Source organism: Colletotrichum lupini, chromosome 7, assembly GCF_023278565.1.
Source record: "Colletotrichum lupini chromosome 7, complete sequence".
In the NCBI taxonomy this organism is placed as follows: Eukaryota; Fungi; Ascomycota; class Sordariomycetes; order Glomerellales; family Glomerellaceae; genus Colletotrichum; species Colletotrichum lupini.
In genome coordinates, this window is record NC_064680.1 from 2,857,460 (window position 1) to 2,884,830 (window position 27,371).

Genomic DNA, 27,371 nt, shown 5'->3' on the forward strand with positions numbered 1-27,371 from the left:
AAGACCCATGACAGCCCACCACCCTGCTTTCGAGGGAACATACCTAGATCCTTTGGGCACATTCACGCCACTACCGATTCCAGTCGCGTAGCTCTCCCCAACTTTAAGAGGTGACATGTGCACGCTTCTTTCTTTGACCTGAAGCTTGATAGCAGCACATCGCCACCACCAGCACTGACTCTCAATATGGCTTCATTCGGCGATGCGACACTCCCCTCTACGCGCCGTACACGCAAGTCCATCGGCGCGACCACATCGTCGAGAAAGAATGGCGACAAGGAGAATGCGACCATCGACGTCGGAAGTACCCTTGCGGAGAGCAGGAAGAAGTCGCGTAGCAAGAGTATTGGCCCTGGAGGTCTGGACGCCCTGAAAAGTGCAAATGGGAACCGCAGAGCTGTAAGCAGTGTCGTCTTGATCATCGTCGTCTCACGCGACTAACATGCGTTCCTTAGTCTTTAGCTGTGCCTTCACGGCCTCCGCCACGTTCTATCTTGAAGCCCACAATGCCCTTACTACCCGAGATTCCACCACATCGAAAGCGCGCATCTGACCTTATCGATCTTGGTCCGCCGCGGTCAAGCACCCCAACGACTACAGGCAGTACCGACCCTACAGGCTCAGGCTCCAAGATTGCCTTGCGCACCGAGGAAGAGCAGCAACAAGCAGCTAAGGAGCGCGAGCGCAGAGACGCAAGACGTAAATCTCTCGCAAATCGCAGAGTATCTTTTGCCGCGGAGGCAACCCTTCACACTTTCCATGAAATCGATTTCATGCAAGACCCGAATACATCAACAAACAAGTCGCGCCGCAGATCCTCTACCTCAGCCCCGCAGAATGAAGAGCCGACGGAGCGGCCATCAACCCCGCCTGAGCAGGATGACGATATCGTACCGCAGTCACCCGACAACCAGAGAGAACTACATCAGAAGAAGCGCAGGAGGAGCTCCACCGCGCCGCTCATGGAATTTTCCGATGAGGAGCAAGATACCATGGCCACAGGTTTCAGCTCCGACTCTGAGCCAGCGGATGCCGTCGAGGAAGTTGCAGATGACGATGAGGAGGAAGCGTCTGATTCGAATAGCGACTCCGACGATGATGATGGCACGATGATGACCGTCGACGACCACGAAGTTACCAGCGCCTCAGTCATGTCCAGCCGGACAACAGCATCGGATGACGATAATGACAGTTTGGATGAGGCACTCCGCACAGCTGCTCGGCAGGCTGGCACACAAAGGCTCGGTTTCGATGATAGTGATGACGAAGAAGTCATTCCCTCTTTTGGTTGGATCAAGAAGAGCAAGCCTGAAGATGATGCATCGCAAGGTCAAGAGAACACTGCCCCTCCCCCGCCCGTCCATAATAGCCCGCCCCAGAATGAGGATGGAGATGATCTGGACATGGACATGGAAATGGATATGACTGCTGCCGTCGGAGGCATCCTCGGTAAACCAGCCGGCGACATCGAACCAGACGAAGAGATGTCCATGGATGTTACCAGAGTACTTGGCGGCATTCTCTCTCGAAATACCAAAACACCCGCTGAGAATGACGTGGAGGACCAGACCATGGAGTTCACCACAGCCGTCGGTGCCATTCGCGATTCCAACGCCGATGACGATCTTTTCGACGACACTGGGGTGGAAAACGAGGATATGTCTATGGAATTCACGAGTGCCATTGGTGGTCTTCTACCATCACATCCCAAGAACGATGCCACCCAGAAGCGCCGTAGGACAATGACATCCCGCGAGAACCCAGAGGAGGCAACGATGGACATGGATATGACTGTCGGTGTTGGTCGCATACTGCCATTGGCGGATGCGACTATCCACGGAGGAGACGCGACGATGGGCATGGACATGACTATCCCGGTCGGCCGTATCCTGTCTTCACAGGACGACACATTGAACGAACTGACGACGCCAATGGACATGACGCTCCCTGTTGGCCGGATTCTGCCCTCTTCCCAAGTGTCTGACCAAGATGAAGCAACTATGGGCATGGACATGACCATGGCAATCGGAGGCATCATTCAGCCATCACAACCTCCAGAGTCTCGCCTCGCCGCCAAGAAACTCATGGAAGCGGAAGTGGATAAGCCAGACACCCCTACCAAGTCCATGTCCGCAAAGCCTGCGTCACCTGCCAAGAAGCTAGCTGCCTCGGCCAAGAGACACTCAGTTGCAGGGTCAGAAAATGCAAGCAGTCCTGGGTTTAACCCTTTCCACGGCAGAGGCCTTCGTCAGAGCATGCCGGGTACAGGCTCAATGTCAGAATCACCGGCTAGAACCAGAGCTAGTACCAGAACACCAAGCCCGCCAAAGTCTGTCGCTCCTTCACACGCCGCTGCTGGAACACCGCTCGACAGTTCTCCAGTCAAGACGCCCCAATCGGTAAAGAAGCCTGCTCGCTCGAAGTCAAAATCTCCAACTAGAAAGCCTGCAACTCCTTCTCCTGAGAAGACCGCTACTCGGTTGAATATCTTCCAGCAAGATCCAGCTACCGGCGCGAGGACGCCAACCTTTGTTTTGACACCGCAAACCCGAAGGCACTCCGGCATCGGCGCGGACAAGCCGGGCCTCGGGTCACCCCGTGTTGCTGCGCTCCTTGACCGAAGGGGATCTCTCGGTGAGACAGTCCAGGAGTTCGTTCCCGGTAAGGTCCGTGGTGTAGCCTTTGCTAAACCACAGATCATTGAGGATGAAATCGATAGAGCCCGCCAAGAAGAGGAAGACAAAGAAAACGGCAGAAAAATTCTTGAGCGTGAAGCGGATGGTGGCGAAAACGAAAAGGACGCGACCTTGAACTTGAGGGAGATGATTGAAAGCTTGAGCCCTCAGAAGAAGCGCCTGCAAAGCCGAAAAAGTCTTCACGTCGGAAGTGCACGGGGACTACTTGGCAAGCGGCCTGCCGAGCTCGATGACGAGGAGGATAGTGAAGACCGCGACGGTATCAAGAGACTCAAAGGCCATCAAGGCAGCCCGGTGAAGAATGTCAAGCTGCAGCAGCCTCCCAGTAAGGCAGAGACTACCGGTCGCAGATTGACACGATCTGCCAGGAAAAGCATGGAGGAAAATGCTGCAGGGGAAGCGACGCCCACTCATTCTGAGTCGCCTCAGAAGTCTGCAAGCTCGGCAAAGTCACCAAAGGGGCACGCTCGATTCAGGGATGTCGAGGAAGACACTGTCCCGCACCCAATGAACCTTGAGGGCTCTCCTACTCGAGACGAATCTGAAATCATTGACGACGATGCTGAGGAGCGGATTCACCTGCAGGACTTCCTCAACATGACCTCAATTCGCTTCATGGAGCTCACAACCACCAAACGACGTCACACGCAAGCTCCTGATATGTTCAAGGACTTTGGTGGCAAGGAGGATTTATCACTGGAGAACTGCGTCGTCGCCGGTGCATGCACAGTACCTATGCTTGAGCTCTACCAGCATTCGTGCCGCGAACTCAAGAAGTACATCTCTGAGGGCCGTCGAATCGTTCGCGAGATTGAGTCCGAGACATTTGAGGAGAATCCGCCCTTGTTCCGAGAATACATGTCAGCATCGCCTGATTTCAAGAACATCCTGGACAATCAGTTCAAGAACGGAAAAACTCATGCTCGTCTCGAGAGCAAGGCGATGTGGTACGAGTGGCGAATGAAGCTCCAGGAGGGCCTGAGGGAGGGTCTTGTCAGGATCGCTGAGGGCATAGCCGTCGACGACAAGGTACTCCAGCAACAGCAAAAATTGCTCTCTTCCGTCTTGCCTGCAATTGTGTCGCGTTTCGAGGTCCTTGAACAAGAGCACAAGAACCTGCGGGCTGTTGCAGAGGAGCTTGCCGATTGCGATCCGGAAGAGCTGGAGACCGCCAGATCCGACTTGGCCGCGCTTGACAACGATGTCCAAGAAAAGACTCGGCGGGTTGAGGAGCTCCGAAAGCAGCTGCAAGAGGCGGAACAAGACGTCGAGCAACTTGCGCAAGAGAAGCAACAATGCCACGAGGACATCAAGGAGGCTGAAAAGATCCGTGAGGAATGCCGAGGTTGGTCGATCAGCGAGATCAGTGCGCTCAAGGGTAAGTTCTTTTTGTCGTACACGAAGAAGTTTGACCCCACCAAGACTGACATGTCTGCAGCTCGAGTGGATTCTCTTGAAAAGCAGCACGGTTGGGCTGTGACTGGGGTTTCCGGAAGCACCGTCTCAATGACTTATCGCCGCGAGATTGAGCTGGTGTTCGACATGGCGTCCTTCCAGCGCGGCCAGAAGAACTCGCGCATTGACCTGTGGTACATTGCCGCAAACCGCGAGAATAACCCCCTGCCCTCAACGCCGGAAAAGGAATTTTTCCTACAATGCATCCGGGACCACATCCGTGGCTTGCCGCAGAGCCGCACTAAAATTGCGGACCTCCTCCACATGGTTCATGTCGCGTGGGACAAGTCTAATTCCACTTCCAACCAAATTCGCCGGCTTAACGTCACCTTCCCCACGGTTGTCTCCCGGACTTCGGATTCATCCATCGCAGTCAGGTCTTCGCTTCTTCTGCCGCCGATTGAGACCAAGGTAGTGATTGCCCTGGAGATTCACGGAGTGAGCAAGCCTGACGGGATCGACTTCACTCTGAAGCCCGAAGCAAATGTTGTTTATGGAGAGCACTTCAACACTGGCAAGATGGCTGAGTTCTTGAACACCCACTTGGGCGAAGGGGCATTATCGCAAGAGGAGAGCGTGCCCTCGTGGATTGATGTTGTTGTTGACCTGCATGAGAGGCTCTTGGCGAGAGGGAGGAAGCAAGGTTGAGGAGCATTGGTGACCGTATCTTGTTATGATTGACGATGGTGGAACATTGTTTTTTGGGAGGCAGTATTTCCGGTTTCGTGGCGCGTATGGCGGATACCCAGAGCTTGATGCAAAGCATTGCTTTTGCTTCCGTAATTATCTGCATAATTCAAACGCAATTGAGTTTCCAACTTAAACCTCGCGTTCCATACCCTATGCAATTTGTTCTACGTGATTTCCTCTGGCCGTCACAGTCGGACGAAGTATCGGTTACGGGATGAGAATGACCGCTCCTCCAGATGGAAGAAGATGCGCAAATTCTAGAGCAGAGGTTCTGAATTTGAGCAGTTGGTGAGTATGTATGATCTCTGTCAGCATGAGATAAGTACGGAGCGAAACATGAGACACACATAAGGTAACGATCAACACCCAGGGCAAATAATCCCTACAACTGAAGCTTAACGGGATGAGGGTTGGGTCTCGGTGAACGACTGCTCACCGAGGTGCATCACAAAAGAGCAATATCAACACCACATCTACATAGCCGAATCGTCCAACTGATGGGCGAATATTTGTTTACAACATGACAAGTGATGTCTCAAGAACGCTATCCCGACCAAACCACTACCCCTTCCACCCAGACCGGGCCACTATTATCCTGTCTAGACCCACCTTGATCCTGAATACGCATCCCCTTCTGGCATATTCACCTTACATTATCATGAACTTCACCTTAGCAGACAAGACGAAGGTGAATTATCCGAAAGCCCTACCTCTCTTCACATCACGTGCCGAACGAACCAACCGCCCACCGCTGACCGCCAGCCGGCCCACCACCCACCCGTTGCCCATATCACTTTTTCTCGCGGCGAAGTTTTGAAAAAACTTCCTCCTCCTTTCCCTCTTTGTCGCGCTTCGATTACGAAATTCATCACCCATTATTTCTTCCCGGCTGCTGATGCTTGCACGCGCCGCGGATTTGTTTTCTCAATTGACTCACGACTCCCTCACTTACTCCCTGCTACTCGACAAGACCTCACGATGGATGTCGCGTGGTTGACTGAGGCTGGAGAAGTTTCCGCTTCCATCTGGAGGTGGATCTTCTCCATCCTAATCACCACGTACAGCCTCATGTACGACTTCGTCGAACCCTTCACGGAATCCGCGTGGATGGGCGAGATCGTAGGAGCTTCCGGTTCCTTTTGGGACTGGATCTCCTATCTCCTCACCACCGGTGACCAAGCTTTCCGCGCCTTCTTCAACATGGAGTTGGCACCGTTTACCCCGCTCAATTGCGCACTCGTTCTTGCTGTTCGTCTACTCTGTATCGCCGCGACTAAACGCCTTGAGGTGTATAGTCTGAGATGGAAGGACGACGGCAAAGATGATCCCTTGTTTCTCCGCGTCGACGTGGATGATGTCTCGGGCGTCTACAAGATCGAGCGAAAGCCCAGGATTCCTGGTACCTGGCCAGAGGTGTCCTCTCCGACGTCGACCAAATAGTATTGGTCGCGCGAGAGTGATCCCTCTGTTATGTGAGCGATATTCTTCTTTTCTTCATTGAAATTATTTCACGATATGCTGACAAAAGGAACAGACCCCCCTCGCCACCGAATCAGGCGGTGAGCGACCCCAAACCTGCTCCTCAGACCGAGGTGGAAGCTCTAAACGCCAAGCAAGAAGAAGAGAAATGCGAGATGTGGGCGATTTACATTGCGGCAATCGAGCAGAGAAAGGCAGAGAACTCTCGCCTGAAGGCACGTCTCGCCAAAGAGCGTCCCCGTCCCACATTCGTCATCGACAAGACCAAGAACCTGCCCGAAGTGATCCAGAAGAGACTTGGTGGCGTTGAAGGATTCGTCCACCACCCCCAGCCGGTCAGCAAGCAAAACTTTAGCCTCCGTGAGTCTATCGACGTTCGCCGCGAGATTGTTTCTAGCAACCAAGCGTTGGCAGCCAGCAACCACGCTTTGGCAGCCAGCAACGAGTCTCTCGCCTCAAGCAACCAGGAGTTGGCTTCGAAGATTGAAGCGTACGGAAAGGTTCAGCAGGACGTCGTCTCACAGCAGTTCATGGCAAACTTCAACCTGATCCAGACTTACCGCGGAATGAGCACGATGCGACCAGTTCCTGAGTTTTTCGATGTCGACAAGAGCACCAGCCAAGCAAGCGTCCCAAGCCAGACGTCGAACGCCCATGTTCATGTTGCAGATGTCGCCCAGACGCCGAGCAAGATGATTCAAGTCACAAAGTCAACACAGACTTCGGATCGCACCCGTCTCTCGTTCTCGCCAATTACCGTCTCGCCTATGTCGATGGCTCCGGTCATGCCCTCGCCGGCTAACTTCAAGACGGTCCAATTCACTGAGCCAACGCAGAACTTGAGTCCTGAGCCTTTGTCTTTAGCATCGCTAGTCACCTCCTCGTCAACCCCACCGGTACCGACCTTGCGAGTCGAGCCGAAGAAGACCGACAGCGCCAAGGCCGAGCTTGACTTGACTGCTACGAAGGTGAATGCTCCGCCTGCAAGCCCAATGCAATCGCCAAGTACTCTTGCTGCCTTGGAGAAGATTATTAGCCTTCCCGACTCTCCGGTATTCTCGCACAGTACCCTTGACGAGAAGGACTCCTCAGTTCATGCCTCCCCGAATCTGAGCTTGCCATCCAAGACGACTGAGAAGATGCCCTCACTTGGCACATCTACCACAGAACTCAGTGCAGCTGCTGTCATCGCTATTCAGCCCCAGCCTAAGATCGCTGAAAAGTTGCCCTCGCTCATTGGAGAGCTCTCTTCAGACAACATGTTCGTGGTTCAGGCCAAGCGACTCAAGAATGGAGATAAGACATCCTCGCTTGGTACCTCTCCTAGAGTTGGCAATATATTCGAGGCCCATATGAAGACCGCCATCGTCAAGCCCACGGTCGTTCTGCCGCTTTCAGAAGTTCCTGTTCTACCGGCGCCGATCCCCGATGAAGAACCTGCGCCGAGCACCCTGACTCCTCTGATTTCCCAGTCACCTCTTGCCGCTGTCTCTGTCAATGCCTCAGCCAAGACCAACGAAGTTCCCAAGACCGAGAAACTCCATGAGCCAGTTCCTGGAGCACAGTCAATCCTGGTGACTTCTCAAGCCCCGAAGGCAGCTGCCGTGGCCGTGATTGCAACTCCTGTCGTTACACCTGGTCTGCCCGATAGCGACATGGACTGGGAGATAGACGCTCAGCAGAAGTCCCAAATCGCCGAATCAGAGTCTGACGAGGAGAACGAAAAAATGGACGAGGATTCTCCTCTGAAGCTTTTCTCGCAATCCGACTTTGAAGATGGCTCTGTTTCGGGCTCTGACTCTGCACCTCCTACGCCCTCACCTGCTCCTCGTCCGAATGGGCCTCAGCCGCAGCAGGTACTGGACGAACCTATGTTCGATGCACCCCAGATCCGCCCTAACCGCGAGCTTGAGATGGACGAAGCCACCGTGCCTTCGGTAGACCGTCCCAACGCCCAGTTTCGACCTGCTCCTGAGGCTGAAATGATAGACGTCCCCGTCCCCGCAAGCTCTGAGTCCCAGTTAAGAGAAGTCCCAGAGAACAAGGAAAGGGAGTGGTCCTCGCCCCCGGTGTCCCCTCCTGTAACCCGGCTTGGTCCTCCTCCCGACTTCGTTGAGGTCGAAAAGGTCCCCGTCCCCGTCAGCCCTGAGCCGGGTTTGGAAAAGTCGCGGGAGAACGTCGAGGAAGAGAGATCTTCCTCTTCGGTATCTCTTCCAGCCCAGGCCACTTCTACTCCAGAGGTTGTGGAGGTCGACAAGGTCACCGTTGCCGCAGCTCCTGAGCCGCAGGTGCCAAAGAAGCCCATCAGAATTAAGTTCGTTAAGAAGGCCGCGAATCCGCTGATGACCCCGGTTCGGCCGAAGAAAAAGACGGCAGCGATAGGGCCTGATGCTTCTCCCAGACCCGATGCAGACAGTCCTGACGTCTTGATTGTCCAGGCCCCTGACAACTGGAAGTCTACCGCAAAGGCGGACACTGGGTCGAAGCTCGTACTGCTACCAGTGAGCTCGCTCAAGTCAGTCTCCCAGCCAAGAACGGACCTTCCGCTGGATATTGCCGGATCTCGCAAGCCGAGCCCGCTGTCAAAGACAATCATCGAGCCTGAGCCAGACGTTAGCGAAAAGCCTGAGGGTAGATCGCCGTCTCCCATCGTCACTCGTGCGCCTGAGCCCCCTGCGCAATCTCAAAAGGAGACAACGACACCGACGACAACCACCGAGCCAGAATCTAAAGTACCCGGAGAGCCCAAGGACAGTTCGCCCTCTCCCACAATCCCTCAGATGCCTGAACCGCCTGTGCCTGGAACTGGCCTCCTCGCAACGCCTTCGACGATTCCTGGTCTCTCATGGCCAGCGCCGCCCCCGCCAATGCCCTCGGCGACGCCACAGACCCTCGTCCTTCGAGACCTGCCTCCAGAGCCCGAGAAGGTGGAACCCGAGTCCGACGACGACTCAGACAGCGAGGTAGAGTTCCTAGGAATTGACGAGTACATCCCGCCGCGCAAGGTCATGCCACTGCGTCGCCGTCGTTTGGCATTGGCTCTGGGGCCGGCTCCTACTCCCGAGGCCTCAACCTCCGAGGCTCCTCCCTCCCGATCGTCAACGCCAGAGTCCGAGGCCTTATCGGAGCTCCCTTCGGACTCGGACGACGACCAGGCAATGTCTGAGGACGAAGAACCTGCCCCTCGGAAAATCGCCCCGTTGCGTCGGCGTAGATTGGGAGACGAGGAAACGCAACGCGCTCAGGCACAAGAGCACGAGTTCCACAAGAAGAAGCTCCAGGAGGAACAAAAAGAGTTGGACGAGAAGGAAGCGAAGTCCCGGCTTCTGCCGCCACTTCCCATGGTGCCAGCCCCTTTCGTCGTTCGAACTACGCCTTTGAAGTTCAATCCCTTGCCTGCGCGCAATTCTTCGTCCGAGCCTAGTCCTGCGTCGAAGCTCAGTCCTGCGTTGCTTGCCGTCGCTCCTTCGCTTGCTGGACTCGTGGTAGTGATTGGATCCCCAGAGGTGGAGGACGAGCTGAAGAAATCTCTCGAACCGTTATGGGACCTCATCGATTCTGACCAGTTGAAGATGTACGGACCCAAAAGCCTCACGCAGCTGGCTATCAGAAGATGGGGCGAGCTCATGGAACACAAGCGGTACAACAGGGGACAGAGCATCTTCCGTAGTATGTTCGATGATCTCATTGACAAATGGGCCGAGTTGGTTGTGACGGAAACTTTCGTCGCTCACCTCATTGTACCTAATGATGACGAATCACAGGCTGAGATTATGGACCCATGGCTTCAGAAGATCAGAGAAGCCCGGAAGAAATGAACAATCTTGAGACGATATCAAGAAGTCAGCGAGATGTCGAGGACCGCAAGATTGAAGAAAAGGAACGAAAAGACCAAAAAAAAAAGTCCGAAAATCACAAAACCCGAAAAAACAAACCACCCATACGCACGCGTACGACCTTACTTACGAAGTTTTTTGAGACGAGATCAAGAGAGCAGATAATGGAAGAGGAAGTTGATGAGAGAGAAAAAGAAAACACCAAAAAAAAGTCTCGAAATCACAAAACCCGAAAAAAAAACCACCCATCTACCTGTACCACGACCACATAGCACCAGAGAGACTGGAAGACGGAGAGCGACTGACGCGGTGTTTGATTACCGACGTACGAAGAGTTTGCTATGTTTGTTCGGATTACCTGTTTTTCACCTTTGTCCAGCCATTTGTACCACCACCACCGACAGCGCGATTCGCCTGACCTTCGCCTTCGTCGATAGCCCAAGCATCGTCCTCGAGAACCTCCCACTCCGGAACGGCAACCTCACTGATAAGCTTCTTCTTGAGCCTATCAGCAAGCTTCAGGGGGGTGGGAAGCTTGAAACCGCGAATGAATTCGGATCCCTCTGCGCTGCCAAGGAAAGCGTGAGCTGTGCCATGGGAATATCGTCCCATCCACGAGGGAGCTTTGCCGAGCTCTTCTTGATCAAGCGCATCGTGCTTCGCCCCGGGAGATGAAGTTGCAGGTGGATAGAGGCGACCAGTCTGGGTGCTGTGAAGTTGTTGGCCAATGAGCAAGTTGTACAAGTTGCGGCCCATATGACACACATCCTCGAACGAGTTACGATCTCCTACAAAGACGCCCTGAGTACTGCAGGCCCAAGCAATATCGTACGCCAGCAATGTCACGCCCTCCAGGACCAAGGAATGAGCAGCAGGGTCTTCCTTGGCCAGTATGGGTAAAGTCTTATCGACGAAGAGTGGCCGCGGGCGAGGCATATACTGCGGCTGGCTCTCGCGCTCTTCTGCAGAGAAGCTGGTAACGGGCGAGGTTCCAGGAAACGGCACTTCCCCATGCTGATACGACGAGGAAAGATTGAAGATGGTCGGGCGCGGATAGTCTCGATGCGGCAGTGTTATCTCTGCAGGGAGCCTAACCGAGAGGTAATGACTTGTCAAAGCCAGAATATGGGCGATGTTGGCGAGAGAGGTGGACAAGAGTTCTGGCGAAATAACTGTCAAGGTCAGTTTAAGTGTCACTCGCCAAGTTTGGAGTGCGATACTAACCATTCATAGATGAGAGATCGACGATGTCGACACCCCCGATCTTGTACTCGTACCGAGCAGATGATCCCTTCTTGATGCGACGAAGTCCATACAGCTTGGCGGCCTCCATGCACAAGAAAGATCGAGTCGACGACATCTGGTCCGCACTTCGGGTCCATTTATACTTGGCAACCGAGATGGAGCGTTCAGTCTCTTCCAGCTGTCTAGTTCTCCGAGCAGCTATGCCACTCGATGCAGATGCAAGGTCGGATTTGCGGCGAATGAGGGCGGCTTTGCGATCAGCAATCTCTTTTCTGGCAGCGGCAATTTCACCCTTGAGTTTCTCAGCTTGGGCGATGATCTGTTCGGTGCGATCTTCGGCCGATCTTTGAGAGGCACTCAGCGACTCGAGAACAACACTTCGACCAGGGCCATCATCTGCCTTGTCCTGAGCAAGCAGGTCGTTGATCTCCTTCTGAAGAGTCTCATTCTCCATCAGCGCCTGCAGATTCTTGATGCGACCCTCATAGCAGTGGTTGCGAGCATCGACGGCACAGAGAAAGGGAAGACGCTGAGCATTGTGAGGCCTACAGCATATGTCGCAATTCATTTTGGCGATTTTCTGGTCGACTCCAGGCAGGCGGCGACTCGAGATGTGATACGATGAGGCGCATGCACAGAGCGTTGTTCCCTCGGAATGACGTTTGGTATTTGAGTTTCCGGTAAGTGGATCTTGGAGAGAGAAACCCCCCAAGGCCCTGGAAGGAATCACCGACTTGATATATACGCCGACTCTCGGAAAGCAAGGTGCGTCGATCGGGGCGTTCAGACGACCTGTGAGTGGGAGGTCGCTTGGGTCGTCGGTCGAGTCACGGGAACGAGGTCGGGTGAGAGACAATGAATGGGCCAGAATGGGAAACACTCGACTGCCGTTGGTGTTGGCGCAAGCGGACTCCGACAGGCAGCAGGGGTGACCCCATGGGCCATGGCACCCTCCCCCATGTCCCTTTCCTGCGCCACACTTTCTTCCCTTGGCGCTTGCTTCCTTCTTAGCGCCACACTTTGAACTTTTGGCAGTCAGATTGCTAACGTCCCTTTGGCAGGCAGGAAACACCAACGGTACCGCTACAGGCGCCATTTGTCGTATTACCTCCCTGGAAGCGGTAGTAACACCCTGAGTTCCTGCCTCTCTCTACACCCGAAAATCAACAGCACTTTCAAGGCGCACCAAAAAAAAAAGACTCCCATACACAACCAAAACCAAAAAAGAACAACAACCTTCACCATCGAATTTCTCAGCTTATCTTCTTCGTCCCTCAACTTCCTTGCACAACTTTTCAGGCCCATCAGCAAACATGGCCGACGCGGGAAACAACCAGCAAAAGGCTAAGTCCCTCCAGACTACGAAGACACCTGAGCCTCGTTTGGACCAGCAACTCGCCAACGGTCAGGACAACGGCAACAACACCCCCAGCACTCCGGGTGTCTTTCCGGCTTTTGACTGGGACGATTTCGAAGCCAGGTACGAGAAGGCTCTCGCCGATGCAGACGAGAAGGAGCGCGAGCTCTTGCTCGAATTCGACGGTCTTGTCAAGGTATGTACGATGCCCGCTTTTTTCCAACTTACAGTCATGGTGACCATCATGCTACAGTACTTCAACGTCTGGGCATCCACTTCCAGCGCCCATGACAATGAGCGCGCAGTCAAGCGCCTTCATACCAGACAGAGATTTGTCAATCTGGAGGAACAGAATATGGCTCAGAAGCAGGAACACAGTAAGTTCTCCTTCATCATTGTCTCGCTACCAAGTGCATCCGACTAACAGCTCATTTACAGTGACTGAGGTTCTCCGGGCCTTCCAAAGCGCCCTCGCCCTCTTAAGCAAGTCTTAAGTGCCTTCAAGGCTGGAGACAGGAGGAGCAATCACAATGTTTGATTATCTGTGCAAAATACTGCACAAAACACATGTTCGACTTCCCAAGCAGGAGCGCGCTGGTTCGCGTCCCCTTCCCACTTTCCCTGAGTGATGGTGGTGAAGCGGGCCCCACACGTGATCCAAGCTCCGGGCGCCCAACGCGCTGATCCTGCGGTCCTCCCATCCAAATATTCAACTTACCTACTTCCTTCTTACAATAATTTCCTTCTCTCAAATCTTCCTCCACCCAACTTCCTTCCTTCAACACCCATCTCCATCATATCTTCCCTCATTCAACCGCTTTCCCTACAAAACACCCACACCAAAAAAAAAAAAACCAGTCAAGAAGCACCACATCAACCCACCAACCTCAAGCTTCCACCCAGGCTGGCTGGCCCAAATGATGCCATCGTTTGCTGCACCAAGCGTCAGCAATGTGAGTCCCTCATCGATACCTTCCAATTTTCATACTGACTCCCATCACAGAACGACTTGGTAGCATTCTTCGAGGCTCATTTCTCTGGTGCGGCAGTCCGCAATTTCCAAGCTGATTTTTTGAATCCAAATCATCAGCCGGACGCTGCAACCACCAATGCCTCAGTCGAAGAAGATGGCGACGTCTTCGAGGAAGAATACGATCTCGGCTACTATTACGATGGCGTCAAACGAACACTCACTGACGACCAAATCGCCATGTTTCGCCATTCTGAGCTCGAAACCATCAAGCGAGAGCAAGAGCGACGTTCAACGGCAGTACGCCAGGCAGGTGAGACTGGCGAGGATGGCACCCTTCGGGCTGCCGAGCCATCTCGCCCGCCGGGCAAAACTGCTAAGAACAAGAAGAAGAAACGGGGGAAGGGCAAGGGCCAAGAGCCCAAGCCCGACCTCCGCAAACGCACATGGGATGTCGTCGAGTCGGGGCTTGACACCCTCGACTACGATTGACATTCCACCGCCATCAACGCCCGGGCTGGCTGCCTCTGGTCGGGGATCTGTATGCCATTGGTGTTCACTCCTAGACCTTCTGGTGCCGGAAAGAACCATGCGGTCATTGACCCATGGACCTTCTGGTACCAGAAAGAACTGGGGGTGTGCCACTTCTAGACCTTCTGGCGGCTGGAAAGAACCATTGGGTCAGTGACCCGTGGACCTTCCGGTCGTCGGAAAGAACTAGAGGTCGCCACTTTTTGTATACAGACACGATCATGCACTCCCAGCTTTTGCCACCACGCTGGGGATTTTCCCTACGCTCGCGCAACGTGCTGCAGTGCCTTGTGCACTCAGCACCGTTCTAACTGTCGCAGAAATTGGGGGCCTCACACACGCTCTCATATCTGCTTGACGACCTGAACGCTGACGTCGAGGCAAATGCCTCCGTCGGTTCGCGGGGCTTGATGTGCGGGAATCCACCAAAATCCACTGTCATTGAAGGTATGTTCATTTCTCTTTTCTCTTTACCCCAATACCCTGTATGCTATGATGAAAACCTTGTATCGTCATCCTTAGTCGGATCCATTGCCAGAGCTGACTACTGCCGGCCAATTCCGGCGCCTGAGTCGCACTGAGCTTGGACATGACGAGCAATAATCTTCTCTCTGACAGCATTCTCTCGCACTTCTTGGTCTTTGCAATTACTCAAGTCGAGGGACATCTGCTAACATTGGTTCCCAGGTCAATTGAATCAGGCATGTATTGCCTCGTGGCGGTATGGAAGAGGTGTTGGATGCCGGATGGCGACATAGGAAGAGGCATAAGATGCCATACAGGAAGATGAGAAGAGGCATAAAATGCCCACATTGGGATGGCAGAAGTGGCCTTTTGAGTCGTGTGGGAACAGGAAGTTGCACATGAAGGACGTGAGGATGAGACGATGTCTCAATGGAACAGAAAGGAATGGACGTCTTGGTCTTGCGGAGGAATGATTGATATGATACCCTTGTTTGCTACTGTCGGTCTGAAACGTTTGATGATTACCTTTGGTCATGGGAAAAGGAAATACAGAATGTCTGGAATTGCCAAACACGTTTGTCTTTCGAACAGTACTGTTGCCCTGAATTTGCTAAATTGACAACGATCCAATGATATATGCAACCAACCGTCTGTTTGATGTTCGAGTGAGATGTTCCTGAACCATCTACGAGCCCCAGTGAAGGAGAAGGTGATCTACTCCAAAGCACTGCCTTCCTTCATGAACAGCGACTGTCTGGAACCTTACTATGCGACCTCCCGTTGAGCGCATGACTGACTTCTTACAATCACTGTAGCCATCGCGCCGAAGGGACTCTAGTCAAGGTTCGTGACACAGGTCGAGACAGTTGGACGGCAGGGGCGTGCACGGATCACTTGGTCTTATCGGGCGGCCAGGACGATAAGCGGGAAGGCGCCTTTTCGGTCGACGACCAATCACGGCTCCAGACCGCTAAGCCTGATTTTAGACATCCCACCTTGATTTACTCCCTGCCCCGTTCTCCCACCACCACCACCCGCTCCACGTCCAGCCAGGCTACCTCAGCCACGCCGAGACCCCTCCTCCTCGTCCTGCCTCCGCCGCAAAATCCAACCTCACGCAACATCACCACACCGTCCCTGTCCAAACCTGCGTACGATCGTAGGCAAAAAAGTCGCCCAACATGGCGCGGGTCTACGCAGATGTCAACCAGAACATGCCCCGCAGCTACTGGGACTACGATTCAGTCAACATTAGTAGGTTTCCAAACTCGCGCTTCCTACCCTGTCTCTCTCGCCCAGAGATCGACTAGGTGTTTGCGACCTGCATTCGCCATACCTACTTACCATGTGTTGCCCAACTTTGCGGATTCACAGTTACTAACCTTTCAATCAACAGGCTGGGGGGTTCTCGAGAACTACGAGGTCGTTAGGAAAATTGGTACGTTTTGTGCTTCCGCCGAGGGTGGCCCCCGCGCCGCGCGCATGCGCCATACCGCCGCATACTCTGCGCGCACGAGTCGAACCGAAGAAAGCATATTTGGCTGATACAGGTCTTCAACAACAGGTCGCGGAAAATACTCCGAGGTCTTTGAGGGCATCAATGTCGTTAACTACCAGAAGTGCGTCATCAAGGTCTTGAAGCCTGTTAAGAAGAAGAAGATCAAGCGTGAGATCAAGATCTTGCAAAACTTGGCGGGAGGACCCAATGTCGTGGCTCTTCTGGACGTGGTCAGGGACTCACAAGTAAGCGAATTCTGCCGTAAGATCATTCGCCAAGTCAGTGGGCTAATGATACATTTTCGAGTAGAGCAAGACGCCATCCCTCATCTTCGAGCATGTCAATAACACCGACTTCCGAAGCCTCTACCCCAAATTCAACGATCTTGATGTTCGCTACTACATCAATGAGCTACTGAAGGCTCTTGACTTCTGTCACAGCAAGGGCATCATGCACCGCGACGTCAAACCTCACAACGTTATGATCGATCATGAGAACAGAAAGGTACGTATCGCGCTTGGTGGAATACATCATGGTCTTGAAACTAATACTATGCCAGTTGCGACTCATTGACTGGGGTTTGGCCGAGTTTTACCACCAGGGAACTGAGTACAACGTGCGCGTGGCTTCCAGATACTTCAAGGGTCCCGAGTTGTTGGTCGATTTCCAGGAGTACGACTACAGCTTGGACATGTGGAGTCTGGGTGCCATGTTTGCCTCCATGATCTTCCGCAAGGAGCCGTTCTTCCATGGCAACTCTAACTCAGACCAACTTGTCAAGATTGCGAAGGTGCTCGGTACGGACGACCTCTTCGACTACCTCGACAAGTACGAGATCGAGCTCGATGCGCAGTATGACGACATCCTCGGCCGTTTCCAGAAGAAGCCCTGGCACTCTTTCGTCACCGCGGAAAACCAGCGCTTCGTCAGCAATGAAGCGATTGATTTCCTGGACAAGCTTCTTCGATACGACCATCAAGTATGTTGACATCATGCGAGGCGAGACTAGGCGAGAATGATGTACTGACATGCAAGCAGGAACGTCTTACTGCCAAGGAGGCCCAGGCACACCCTTACTTCAACCCTGTTCGGGACCCCGAGGTTTTCAAGCAGCACTTGGCCAACCAGACCGCCTCAGGTGTGAGCAGCAACTGAGTCTAAGTCGTCGGCCAGCTTGGTTTCGCAACTACTCACACCCCACGCGACAATTTGGATCTTCCCTCTGCACATAGACTGTACGCAAGAGGCATAACACTGCAGGCGGCGCAGGCGGTCACTCCGGGACTAGACCCTGCAACCGCAAGCCGGCCCGGGTTCTAGACTAAAGTCCCTTCTTCCAGGAGTGAACATGGCTCGGATCAACGGGACAAAGAAGCATGAAGCGGACCTTCCACCTCCCTCAGTCTCAATACATGGAATGATTATTCGAAATGACTTTTCAAGATGGGTACCTGTTCACGGGCGACGACACGAAAGGTGGTCTACACACATATTTTAGGCGTACAAACGTCGACCAAAGCAAGGAGCAGCGAGGACGAATGGAGAAATGTGGTGGAAGACAGGAAATTTGGCTTGCGTAAGGATCTGGGTTTCACCACACCGGGGATAAGGCGTTTGCGAGGTCCATGCCCCTTCCGTTCCAACTGCCCCTCGACATCCATGACTTTGCATAACGTGGTTTTCATGATTTTCTTTACAGAAGCTCTCTGGTATTCATCTGATGTAGCGACTAATGAGGAAGCTACTTGGCTTCCATGACCTCACCTTAAGGCCACAAGTGCCCCGCTATCTGCTGTTTCTATCTGCGCGTCCGAGAGAGGTTCCTCTGTGCTCCCATGACAAGACCTCGCTCTCCAAGTATGCTTTGATTCCTTGACCCTACAGGCAAGTGAAGCAGAAGTCTCTGTCGCATCGAAATCCATCCTCGCCACAGCGCCTCATATTCCCGCCGGGCGTTTGAACGAGTGAGCCTGACGGGCTGCCAAAGTGAACTCGCGTGGGCGTGGCAAACGCCCACGCCGCCTTACGCTTCTTGCCCCTAGCAGTCTCTGTGCCTGTGGTGGTCGCGCCTGCTGCACCCGTGTTCCCGCTCCCGGGAACGAGCGGGCTTCTCTGCTTCATGGGCGTCGTGATCTTGGTGTGCGGTCCGGCGAGGAGGTCCGAGGTGTAGGATGTGCGTCTACGTTCGGCCGATGAGCCGCCGCCCGAGGCCGCTGTGTGGGTTTTGAAGAGGTCTAGGGTGAGTTCGTCTTCGTCGTCGGAAAGGAGGGAGATGAAGGATTTTCTGGAGGTCGAGTCGCGTGTGGTTCGGGGTTGGTGGTATCTCAATGATGAGGATGGTGTGCTGGGGACGACCTTTTGGTTCTGTGTGGAATTTGGCGAGGGGTCAGAGAAGGGTGGGGGTGTAAGGGATTCCGACTTTGCGAGTGTTGATAATGCAGACTTGTGGCTTCTCGGCTTTGTCCGACGCTCTGAGCTGGCGGACGCGCGGGGCCTGGCGGCTTTTCTAGTCTTGGCTGGCGATTTGCTAACGGAGTACTTCTTTAGAGGACTGCTGGATTGGAGACGCATGTGTTTGAAAGGCGATATAGCTGTTTTGTCGACGGCTCCAGAAGACTTTGTCAGTGATGATTGACGACCTCTTCGAAGAGGCGGCCCGAGGAGACTTCCTCTTGATTGTGGTGGGAGAATGGGAAGCTCAATCTCCATTGCTTCGGATTCGGGTTCGGCTTCGGGCGCGCTTGTTTCGTCGATGTCGTCGAGGCCGAGGGGGATTGTGAAGGGCTCGATGACTTCCTCGTCATCGTCTTGCTGTGTTTCTCCCATTTGTTGGAGTTTCTCGGGCTCACTTTGAGTGCCTTGCCGAGTCCCATCCTGAGCTTCCTCTTGGGCCTGCTCCTGGACCTGTTCTTGGACTTGCTCATCGGTACCCTCCTGGATCTCCTCGTTGATGTTTTCCTGAATCTCTTTCTGGATCTCCTCCTGGATATCCTCCTGGATCTCTTCATCCAATTCTTTCTGGAAATCGTCATGAATCTGCTCCTGTATCTCCTGAGCCTCCTCCAAGATCATCGTTCCAAGCACATTTTGGTTGGCGGGTGTATGGAGATTCTGCTTTAAGCTCTCCTGAATCTTAGGCTCCTGCGCCGCCAAGACCTCATTTTGCGACGGAGCCTCTGCACCAGCCGGATTCGTTGGTTCTGTGGAGGAATGTCCCTCTATCGGGCTGATCTCGGGGAGAACTTCCACTGGTAAGATCGTGAAGTTCATGTTAGACCCAATGGGCCTCTCGCTAACTTCTTCGATTTGAAGACTTCCCTGTTCCTCGCTAACTTCTGCGAGCGCATCGACCTGCTGCTCAGAGATTCCGATGTCGATGTCACTAGGCTCTATCGAAGCCATCTTGCTGGCCGTGAACGGTCCGTCATTTGACTCCACATGAGATGGCCGGTGGTCGTCGAATGTCGATAACTTCTCCAAAGGCCCGGACGTGGCCTCTATTGCATGGTCTGCCACTTCAACCGCACCCGAAATAGTATCCATCTCCTTTCCGCTGCGAAACTTTCTAATGCGAGTCGTGGGAATACCTTCCTCGTCATCAGAGAAGTCGTATGAGGAGTCGATTCTATGCCTGACGAATGTTTCCTTCGGCGGCTCAGCGGGGTTCGCAGTTGGTGTTTTGACAGGCACAGCCGTCTCGATTGAGCCAGCCGCAGGGTCGCCCACTGTCACAAGAGCTGTCAAAGTGGTTTCGGAGACGGTCAGGTTAGCAAGCTGGGGCGCCAGGGCCTCATGTTGGTGATCCGACTCAAAGATATCCGTATCCTCGGGATCTTCGACTAATGTGATCTCCTCTGGGGAGGGAATCTTGGAGAACAACTCGATCACGAATCGCTGCTTTGGCCTGTCCTGCGACTCCTTTTCGGTCACAAAACTAGTCGAGTTCTGGTCACCCTCAACCTCAACTCCGGCTTCAGCTCCAGCTTCAACTCCAACTTCAGTTGGTAATCCTAACGATTGGTCTTGAGCTTCTTTTTCGGTTGGTTGACTCGGCTTGGTAGCTTCTGCCTCTTGAGAAACTCCTCCTGGTTTGATAACTTTGGCTGGGATGAGTTGTCTTCTCGGTCTTGGGCCTTCTTTCACAGAAGTTTTATTCTGATTGAGCCAGCCAATCTCTCTCGAGAGGGTTTTTGATATGGCGGGTTTCGAACTTGATGGTTTGGCTTCGGTAGGTGGTTCAAGCTCTCGTGCATCGTTTTTGACAGTGGTGCCTACTGCCTCCTCCAAGGTGGTATCCGTATTATCCGATGTCTTTTTCGCAGCCCTAAGCCCCTTATCTACAACGGCAACTCCAAGAAGATCGTCCTCGTTATCGTCGTCTTGGTCGGCGAATGCCTGTAATAACTTTGTTGACATTGGCCTCGCCATCCTAGGGACTTCGTTCCTCGAACGGATGAGCTGCTTCATGTCGATCTGAGCAGGCTCAGGTAATGCTTTCTCCTCATCGGTATCGCGCCGCGAAGACCACACAGACTTGAATCCTCTACTGGTGGGGAAGCGGTACCTGGCACCATAAAGTTTTGTCATCAAGTCGTCGCCAAGTTTGGGCTTGCTGATCTCGGGGACCCTCCAAGTTGGATCGACAGGTTCTGGTTCATGTCCCCAAACATCTGAGGACGGATTCAAGGTGCTGGGTCCTGGCTGGCGCGGTTGAGCAAAGCTGGACAGTCGTTGATCGGATCCTGGTATTGATACGCCTGGCGAGACATTCGGCCGGGTTGGGTGCTGCCGTAGTTCGCCCTTTTGCTTGCTTATGAGGGCCCCTGGGTGAGATGCTTCATTCTTCTTGCCGTGTAAGATTCGTTCTTCATCGTCTTCGTTGTCTGACGCATCTGGGCTCCCATCCTCCTCATCGTCGTCAGATGCAAATGCTTCCTCCAATAGTACACCCTCGTCCTCGTCTTCATCATCGTCATCCTCTGGGATTCCGGTGTCTCTCTCATATCTCATGCCGGCCAAGTGACCATTATCTGTAATGATCTTGCCGGTCCTGAGGTCGATTTCATCACCGATGCCTGTGAAGTCCTTTTCATACTTTTGAAAGATGTGCTCAAAGGTCGATTTCAGTTTGAAGGCGGCAAATGCACGGGATTGTTCGAAGCGAAAGCCGGGATCCCGCATCTGAGACACTTCCTCGGGCTCATAGTTGAGTTCGTCATCTTCGTCTTCTTTTGGCTTTTGATCGAGCCTTGGCCTCTTTGTGGGCGGTTCCATGTTGCCGGTCAGAAGCCTTAGAACCCCGAACTCATGCCGCTTGGAGAAGGCGGTGGCTTGGACATCAATGATTATGGAGAACGAAACGGCGATGATGAGATCCGAATAAGCGTCACTTGATGAACTCGGCATGGAAAGACGCGCTTCGACGCGGTGCACGGATGCATCGAATTCTCGCGTAAAGTGAAAAGCACGGGCCACGTGGGGTGCTGCCGTTGCCAGAGGCACCCGACGACTGCGCTGAGTGTGCGACGAATGATCCGTTCTACCACGAGGCAATTTACCCAGCTATCCGGCTTGAGCAGGTCGCAGGAAACTTTGACCTCATTCTTATTATAGCTTTTGGAGTATGGGCTCATGAATCAATGCTCTTTGTCTTCGTTGACCAATGTGATTTGGGCGCAAAACAATCAAGTTGAGGTTCACGGATGCCCAAGCGGACTACCTAATCTGTGCCACAGCTGCCTCAGTTGTTCTTTCAGTGGACCAGAATATCATCGACTCATCACAATACATGATCGAAACAAGTAGAAACATAATGGAAAGCTCAGGTTGAATCGTTTTCAAGCTGAAAGTGAGCGCAAACTGGGAACGGAAGGGAAATCTCATCGAGTTGTCAGCAAGAGTGGTGGCACCCTAGGGGGTGAACTTAGCGTCTGCAGGACATCCGCAGGTACCTACCTCCACTGCCCTTTAGGTGACATCACAAGACCTCCCTCTTCTACCTTCAACTCTTTAATTTCAGTGCTTGCAACATGCGCGACACAGCAAAATGATTTGCCAAAAGTGTCGCACGCCGCTCAGACTAGACAGCTCCCTCGAGGAATTGAATCCTGCGGCGTACGATCTTCTCGTCGGTCAGCACAAGCTTTCCCTCATCCGAAACGGCGCGCGCAAGGTAGCTAACCGAAACAGCTTCTTCCTCACAACAGTCACCCAAGAAGACGCCTTCATCACGGCCATACCATCCACAGGATGGCCAAAGAAAGGTGCTCTATGACAAGGTCTCGCAAAATGCGGCCTCTGCGACGTTCAAGCGCCATGGCAGTGGGCCATCGAGTTCGGCGCAACGAGATTCGACCATGTCCTTCATCTACCTTACCGAGTCACAAGTCGCTCAGCCAGTGCTTTCCCGGCCCGATCCGCTGCCATCGAATACGAAATCAAACAGGGGGAACAAGGGCGGACAGAAGTCTCTTGAAGAAGAGCGCGGCGGTAGCAAGGCGCACGAGATAGAACGCATCAACAAGTTGTTCGAAATCCTCTCCGCGCGATCCGACATCGACCATCCCATCTGCGTCGAGTGTACCGATATGCTCGTAGAAGGTCTTCAGAAAAAACTTGAGGCTGCAGCGAGGGAGCGCGATGCCTACGTCGGCTTCTTGAAACAAGTGCAGAGCGATCAGCCGAACGAGGAGGATGTCAAAGCCCAAGAGGAAGCTCTGAAGAAGGCAAGGCAGGCCGAGACAGACGCCATGGCTGATTTGCTTCGCTTGGAGCAGGAAAAGGCATCTGTAGACGCGGAGATTATTGCTTTAGAGGAGGAGTCACAACAGCTTGACCACGAAGAAGAGCAGTTCTGGCGCGAGCGTAACGCCTTTGCTACCAAACTTGCCGACTTTCAAAACGAGCGCGACAGCACGAATTCCAGGTTCGATAACGATGCTCAGCTGTTGGAGAAGCTGCAACGCTCAAACGTATACAACGACACGTTCTGCATCAGCCACGACGGCACGTTTGCTACTATCAACGGGCTCCGTCTTGGCCGACTGTCGAACAAACCGGTTGATTGGCCTGAGATCAATGCAGCATGGGGCCACGCCCTTCTTCTGCTAGTCACAGTTGCTGACAAGCTAGGCTACAAATTTGACGGGTTCGAGCCGCAGCCCATGGGAAGCACTTCAAAAATCATTCGGTTTGAACTCCCGTCGCCAACGGCCAGCCGTTTAGGATCGCATCGGAACGCGCCACCGCCAGCTCCGAAGAAGCATGTTCTGGAGCTTTTCTCTAACGGAGATTTACCTCTGGGACTGACATTCATGCACCGCAAGTTCGACAATGCGATGGTAGCATTTCTTGAACTCGTGCGACAGCTTGGCGCTTTCGTGCATCGACAGACGGCGGCCGACGGCCATCCACTTAGCCTTCCCTATAAGATTGAGGGCGACAAGATCATGGATGTTAGCATCAAGCTCGGCATTGCTCAAGATGATGGGTGGACGAAGGCGTGTAAGCTCACGCTAACGTGCTGCAAATTTCTGCTTGCGCACGCTAGTAACGTGAATACGAGCGCGAGGGCTGCGAATAATCAATAATGACTGCACAAATTCGACGCATATCAAACAGGACTCGGATCATGGAGTTGAGGAGCTTTCTTGGCAGGTATAGATCAAGCGTATCATTTGGAGTTCACGGTGTATTACTATGAACAGGTCACAAGAAGCAGTGCATTCATTCTCTTGTTATTGCTTCCTACTGGAAAATCGCTTGCAGATCCTTGGAGAGGATCTCGTTATTTGTGCAAGGAGACCCTTTCGCCGTAGCTGACATCTCCCAAGCGTAGACTCGAGTTGGGACCAACCTAGCATGTAACACTGGCAACTCATAAACTGCCTTGCAATCATCTCGCGATGAGACTTGACATGCAGCTTTCGGACGATGATTTCAAGCACGTGACGTAATTGCGAATACTCCCACGTCGCAATCTGACTGCATGCAGCTGGCCAAGTCAGCCTTGGTTGACGCCTGTTGGTGACAGTCTGCGGCCATTCAGGCAGCAAGGCGCTCTCACGAAACATAAGCCGCTCGGCTGCCTCAATTGTCTTACACCACGGAACACACCCATGCAAGCCTAATGCACTGTTCTTTCCAAGAAAACCAATCAGTCATTTCGCGACCATGTTACTTGCCTAGATGCGGGGTGATAGCTCGCCTTATCTGCTGCACCATGACCTGGCATAGAAGACAGTGTTCTATTGGCTGCTCAGCCTGCCTGCTGCCGCCTACCGATGAACCCGAGAGCCGCAAAGAGCCATGAGCGTTAAAAAGGATTGATTCATCCCATCAACTTCACGCCTATTGTCTCCGGCGTCATCCAGCCTGTCATTCTTTTCTCTTATCCTACTTCTTGCCGTGTAACACCAGGACTCTTACCTGACGTAGATTGCCTGTCATGGGTGGCCAAGCAGACAACGTAAGATTGCTGATGGACCTCACATTCTGGGGTTTTTGTGCAGACTAGCTAACAGACTTTAGACCATTGACGATGATGCCGGCTCGACAGTCAGCTTCGAGGAAGTTGACTACCGGCGCACCACCAAGCAAAGCCAGGCTCTCGTAGCCAGGGGAAGCCTGGAAAGAGAGACACCGTCAGACATTCTATACGTTCTGCAATACTTGGGCATCGGTGGCAAAGTCATCGACAGTGAGTCAATAACACTGATCGCCCCTTTCCGCAACGCTCTGTTAACATGACCAGGTCGTGAGAGCAGCAATCCATTCAAGGAGATCCCCGACTATGGGAAGAAGGACGGCGAGACCACTCAGCGGACTGTCAATTCTGTGCTCGAGATCGTGACAAAGGTCAACACCAGTGCCAAGATCAGACGTGTGCGTCGTCGTCGGTCTCCGCATATCAGTTATCCCGACGATGATTACACGTCGGCGTCTTCGGACAGCGAGAATGATGAGCGCGCGAAGGCCGGGAAGATTGAACGCACGCAGATGATTATTCACTCGCCGCATCTCATCAACGCATTGAGGGCGGTTGTAGCATACTACCCCAATGTCAATCTTCTAGGAGACACGGTGACCATCGATGCTCCTTACCGAGTTATCGTGCACCACCTCGACGCCCTCAAACAGTACAGATTCCACCAGCCTGCCAGCCACTCCACCGAGTACGCTCGTCTGACGGCGAACCACATTGATGTTCTTTTGAGTTTCATCGATCAGGCTGTCGGGGAGTCTATCCGGACTGAACAAGAACGACATCGTCGCAATGTCCCAGTTGCAACGTTCCAGAACTATTGGATGGCTCTGAAGCCAGGTGAGGTCATCTATGTCAATCATGATGACCTCTGGGAGCCCCACGTCATTAGCAGTACATACCAGGATGTCACTTTGAGTGGACGCAACCGCCACCTGCAGGTGGTTGCCTGGGTCCTTGAGATGGGACACAACCGGATGAACCGAAAGATGTCTCAGTTCACTATCCCTTCGTGGACCGGCGAGCAGATCATCCCTTCTCTGAAGATCATTCCAGATCGCTTCTTCCAGGATGACCCGCAAGCAATGCTGCAGAAGCAGCTGAGGCTCGGGAAGCTGTACTGGGAGCTTCTCCAACGCCCAACCTATATGGAGTATGACGGAATGCTTGTGCAGGCTCAACCTGGATCTCACTCGGGCCCGATCTTCAGCCGTGGTCCATCAGGCTATGTGAGTCTTCCTACCTGGTCCCTTTGATTAATGACAGCAACTAAACTTCCAACAGATGACTGGTCGAGTGATTTGCGATGCCGAAGGCTTCGGTCGTTTCAACTTCCGTGCACCAGAGAACCGGAACGGCCCTCCGGGCCCGCCACGTCAAGTAGTGCCCCCAGGCATGATGCCTGGACAGCATCATGGACCGCCGCCTGCTCAAGACCATCTCCCACATTTCCTTCCACGTTGCGGCTGCAAGGAATGTACCAAGGAGACCGATCGCACCGACTTATCACCGTTCGCGGGCTTTGACGACGTTAATCCCCTGACATCGCCAGCGCCTACTTCCGATATCTTCTACATTGCCTGCACCAACATCATTCCGGCCTTCCTTCTCGGCGATCGCCGTTGGGGTCACTTGAACCTCGACCATGTGAAGCCCGTCATCACAGACCGTGAAGCATTCAAGTATCTCGTCCTAGACGACGAGATCAAGATGACAGTCAAGGCCCTCATCGGCAAGTTCGCGGCAGCAGAGTCCGGAAAAGTCTCACCATGGGCCAACGACTTTATCAAGAACAAGGGCGAAGGCCGCATCTTCCTTCTCCACGGCGCCCCGGGCGTCGGCAAGACCTGCACCGCCGAGTGTGTCGCAGAGCTGACCAACCGACCCCTCATCTCCCTCACCTCGGGCGACCTCAGCGTCAACTCGCACAGCGTGGAGCACAACCTCTCCTACTTCCTCGAGCTGGGCCAGCGCTTCGGCGCCCTTGTCCTCCTCGACGAGGCGGACGTCTACCTCGAGCGCCGCCGCGCAAAAGACATTGCCCGCAACGGCCTCGTCTCGGTGTTCCTACGCGCGCTCGAGTACTATCGCGGCGTGCTCTTCTTGACGACGAACCGCGTCCAGGCGTTCGATGCGGCTTTTACCTCGCGCATCCACGTCGCGCTGCACTACAAGAATCTAACGGATGTCGACCGCGAACGCATCTGGGCCAACAACTTCGAGCGTCTCGACAGGGACTCGCACGGCCGCGTGCGTGTTGCGATCGCTACGCGCGAGTACGCCTACGACTCGCGCGATGTACGCGCTCTGCGGTGGAACGGCCGCGAGATCCGCAACGCGCTGCAGACTGCGCTTGCGCTTGCCGAGAGCGATGCTGCGGAGGAGGGCACCGACCGTATTTGCGTTACGGACAAGCACCTGCGGGCTGTGGTCAAGATGAGCCGCGGGTTCAGGGACTACCTCCGTAGTGGCAGTGTCTATGACGGGGAGAGCGAGGTCGGTGAGAGTGAGGGAGAGGAAGGAGATATTTATTCTGACTAAGCTTCCGTGTTTGGGCGTTTCTTGATGAGACTGGGCAGAATTTAATTGTTCAATTCGGGTGGCCTTTTGCTTTGTAGGCTGGTTGTTCACGAAGACTATGATAAGATTGACATAATGAGCATTGAA

The 27,371-nt window shown here is 53.6% G+C and overlaps 8 protein-coding genes across 8 annotated transcripts; 6 read left to right on the plus strand and 2 right to left on the minus strand.

The window, feature by feature from the left end:
- Window positions 1-186: 186 nt before the first annotated feature.
- Window positions 187-4,799, plus strand: CLUP02_13888 (Spc7 kinetochore protein; the record flags this gene model as incomplete). The annotated part of the gene is made up of 2 exons (XM_049292824.1): window positions 187-399; window positions 456-4,799. 2 exons carry the CDS (start codon window positions 187-189, stop codon window positions 4,797-4,799), a joined length of 4,557 nt encoding a protein of 1,518 aa, XP_049149970.1.
- Window positions 4,800-5,819: 1,020 nt separating this feature from the next.
- CLUP02_13889 (uncharacterized protein) lies at window positions 5,820-10,138 on the plus strand (the record flags this gene model as incomplete). Its single annotated transcript, XM_049292825.1, has 2 exons — window positions 5,820-6,268; window positions 6,376-10,138. 2 exons carry the CDS (start codon window positions 5,820-5,822, stop codon window positions 10,136-10,138), a joined length of 4,212 nt encoding a protein of 1,403 aa, XP_049149971.1.
- A 372-nt stretch (window positions 10,139-10,510) lies between these two features.
- Window positions 10,511-12,361, minus strand: CLUP02_13890 (uncharacterized protein; the record flags this gene model as incomplete). Its single annotated transcript, XM_049292826.1, has 3 exons — window positions 10,511-11,328; window positions 11,381-12,193; window positions 12,280-12,361. The coding sequence occupies 3 exons, from the start codon at window positions 12,359-12,361 to the stop codon at window positions 10,511-10,513; spliced, it is 1,713 nt and encodes a 570-aa protein (XP_049149972.1).
- Window positions 12,362-12,714: 353 nt separating this feature from the next.
- CLUP02_13891 (uncharacterized protein) lies at window positions 12,715-14,220 on the plus strand (the record flags this gene model as incomplete). The annotated part of the gene is made up of 6 exons (XM_049292827.1): window positions 12,715-12,954; window positions 13,012-13,135; window positions 13,197-13,204; window positions 13,275-13,355; window positions 13,421-13,711; window positions 13,762-14,220. The coding sequence occupies 6 exons, from the start codon at window positions 12,715-12,717 to the stop codon at window positions 14,218-14,220; spliced, it is 1,203 nt and encodes a 400-aa protein (XP_049149973.1).
- Window positions 14,221-15,905: 1,685 nt separating this feature from the next.
- On the plus strand, window positions 15,906-17,377 carry CLUP02_13892 (casein kinase II subunit alpha; the record flags this gene model as incomplete). Its single annotated transcript, XM_049292828.1, has 6 exons — window positions 15,906-15,978; window positions 16,121-16,162; window positions 16,289-16,467; window positions 16,532-16,726; window positions 16,782-17,201; window positions 17,261-17,377. The coding sequence occupies 6 exons, from the start codon at window positions 15,906-15,908 to the stop codon at window positions 17,375-17,377; spliced, it is 1,026 nt and encodes a 341-aa protein (XP_049149974.1).
- A 193-nt stretch (window positions 17,378-17,570) lies between these two features.
- CLUP02_13893 (uncharacterized protein) lies at window positions 17,571-17,980 on the plus strand (the record flags this gene model as incomplete). The annotated part of the gene is made up of 2 exons (XM_049292829.1): window positions 17,571-17,698; window positions 17,752-17,980. 2 exons carry the CDS (start codon window positions 17,571-17,573, stop codon window positions 17,978-17,980), a joined length of 357 nt encoding a protein of 118 aa, XP_049149975.1.
- A 120-nt stretch (window positions 17,981-18,100) lies between these two features.
- CLUP02_13894 (uncharacterized protein) lies at window positions 18,101-22,200 on the minus strand (the record flags this gene model as incomplete). The annotated part of the gene is made up of 3 exons (XM_049292830.1): window positions 18,101-21,784; window positions 21,956-22,100; window positions 22,178-22,200. 3 exons carry the CDS (start codon window positions 22,198-22,200, stop codon window positions 18,101-18,103), a joined length of 3,852 nt encoding a protein of 1,283 aa, XP_049149976.1.
- Window positions 22,201-22,268: 68 nt separating this feature from the next.
- On the plus strand, window positions 22,269-27,245 carry CLUP02_13895 (ATPase; the record flags this gene model as incomplete). Its single annotated transcript, XM_049292831.1, has 6 exons — window positions 22,269-22,394; window positions 22,471-23,711; window positions 24,659-24,689; window positions 24,752-24,920; window positions 24,975-25,933; window positions 25,989-27,245. 6 exons carry the CDS (start codon window positions 22,269-22,271, stop codon window positions 27,243-27,245), a joined length of 3,783 nt encoding a protein of 1,260 aa, XP_049149977.1.
- Window positions 27,246-27,371: the final 126 nt, after the last annotated feature.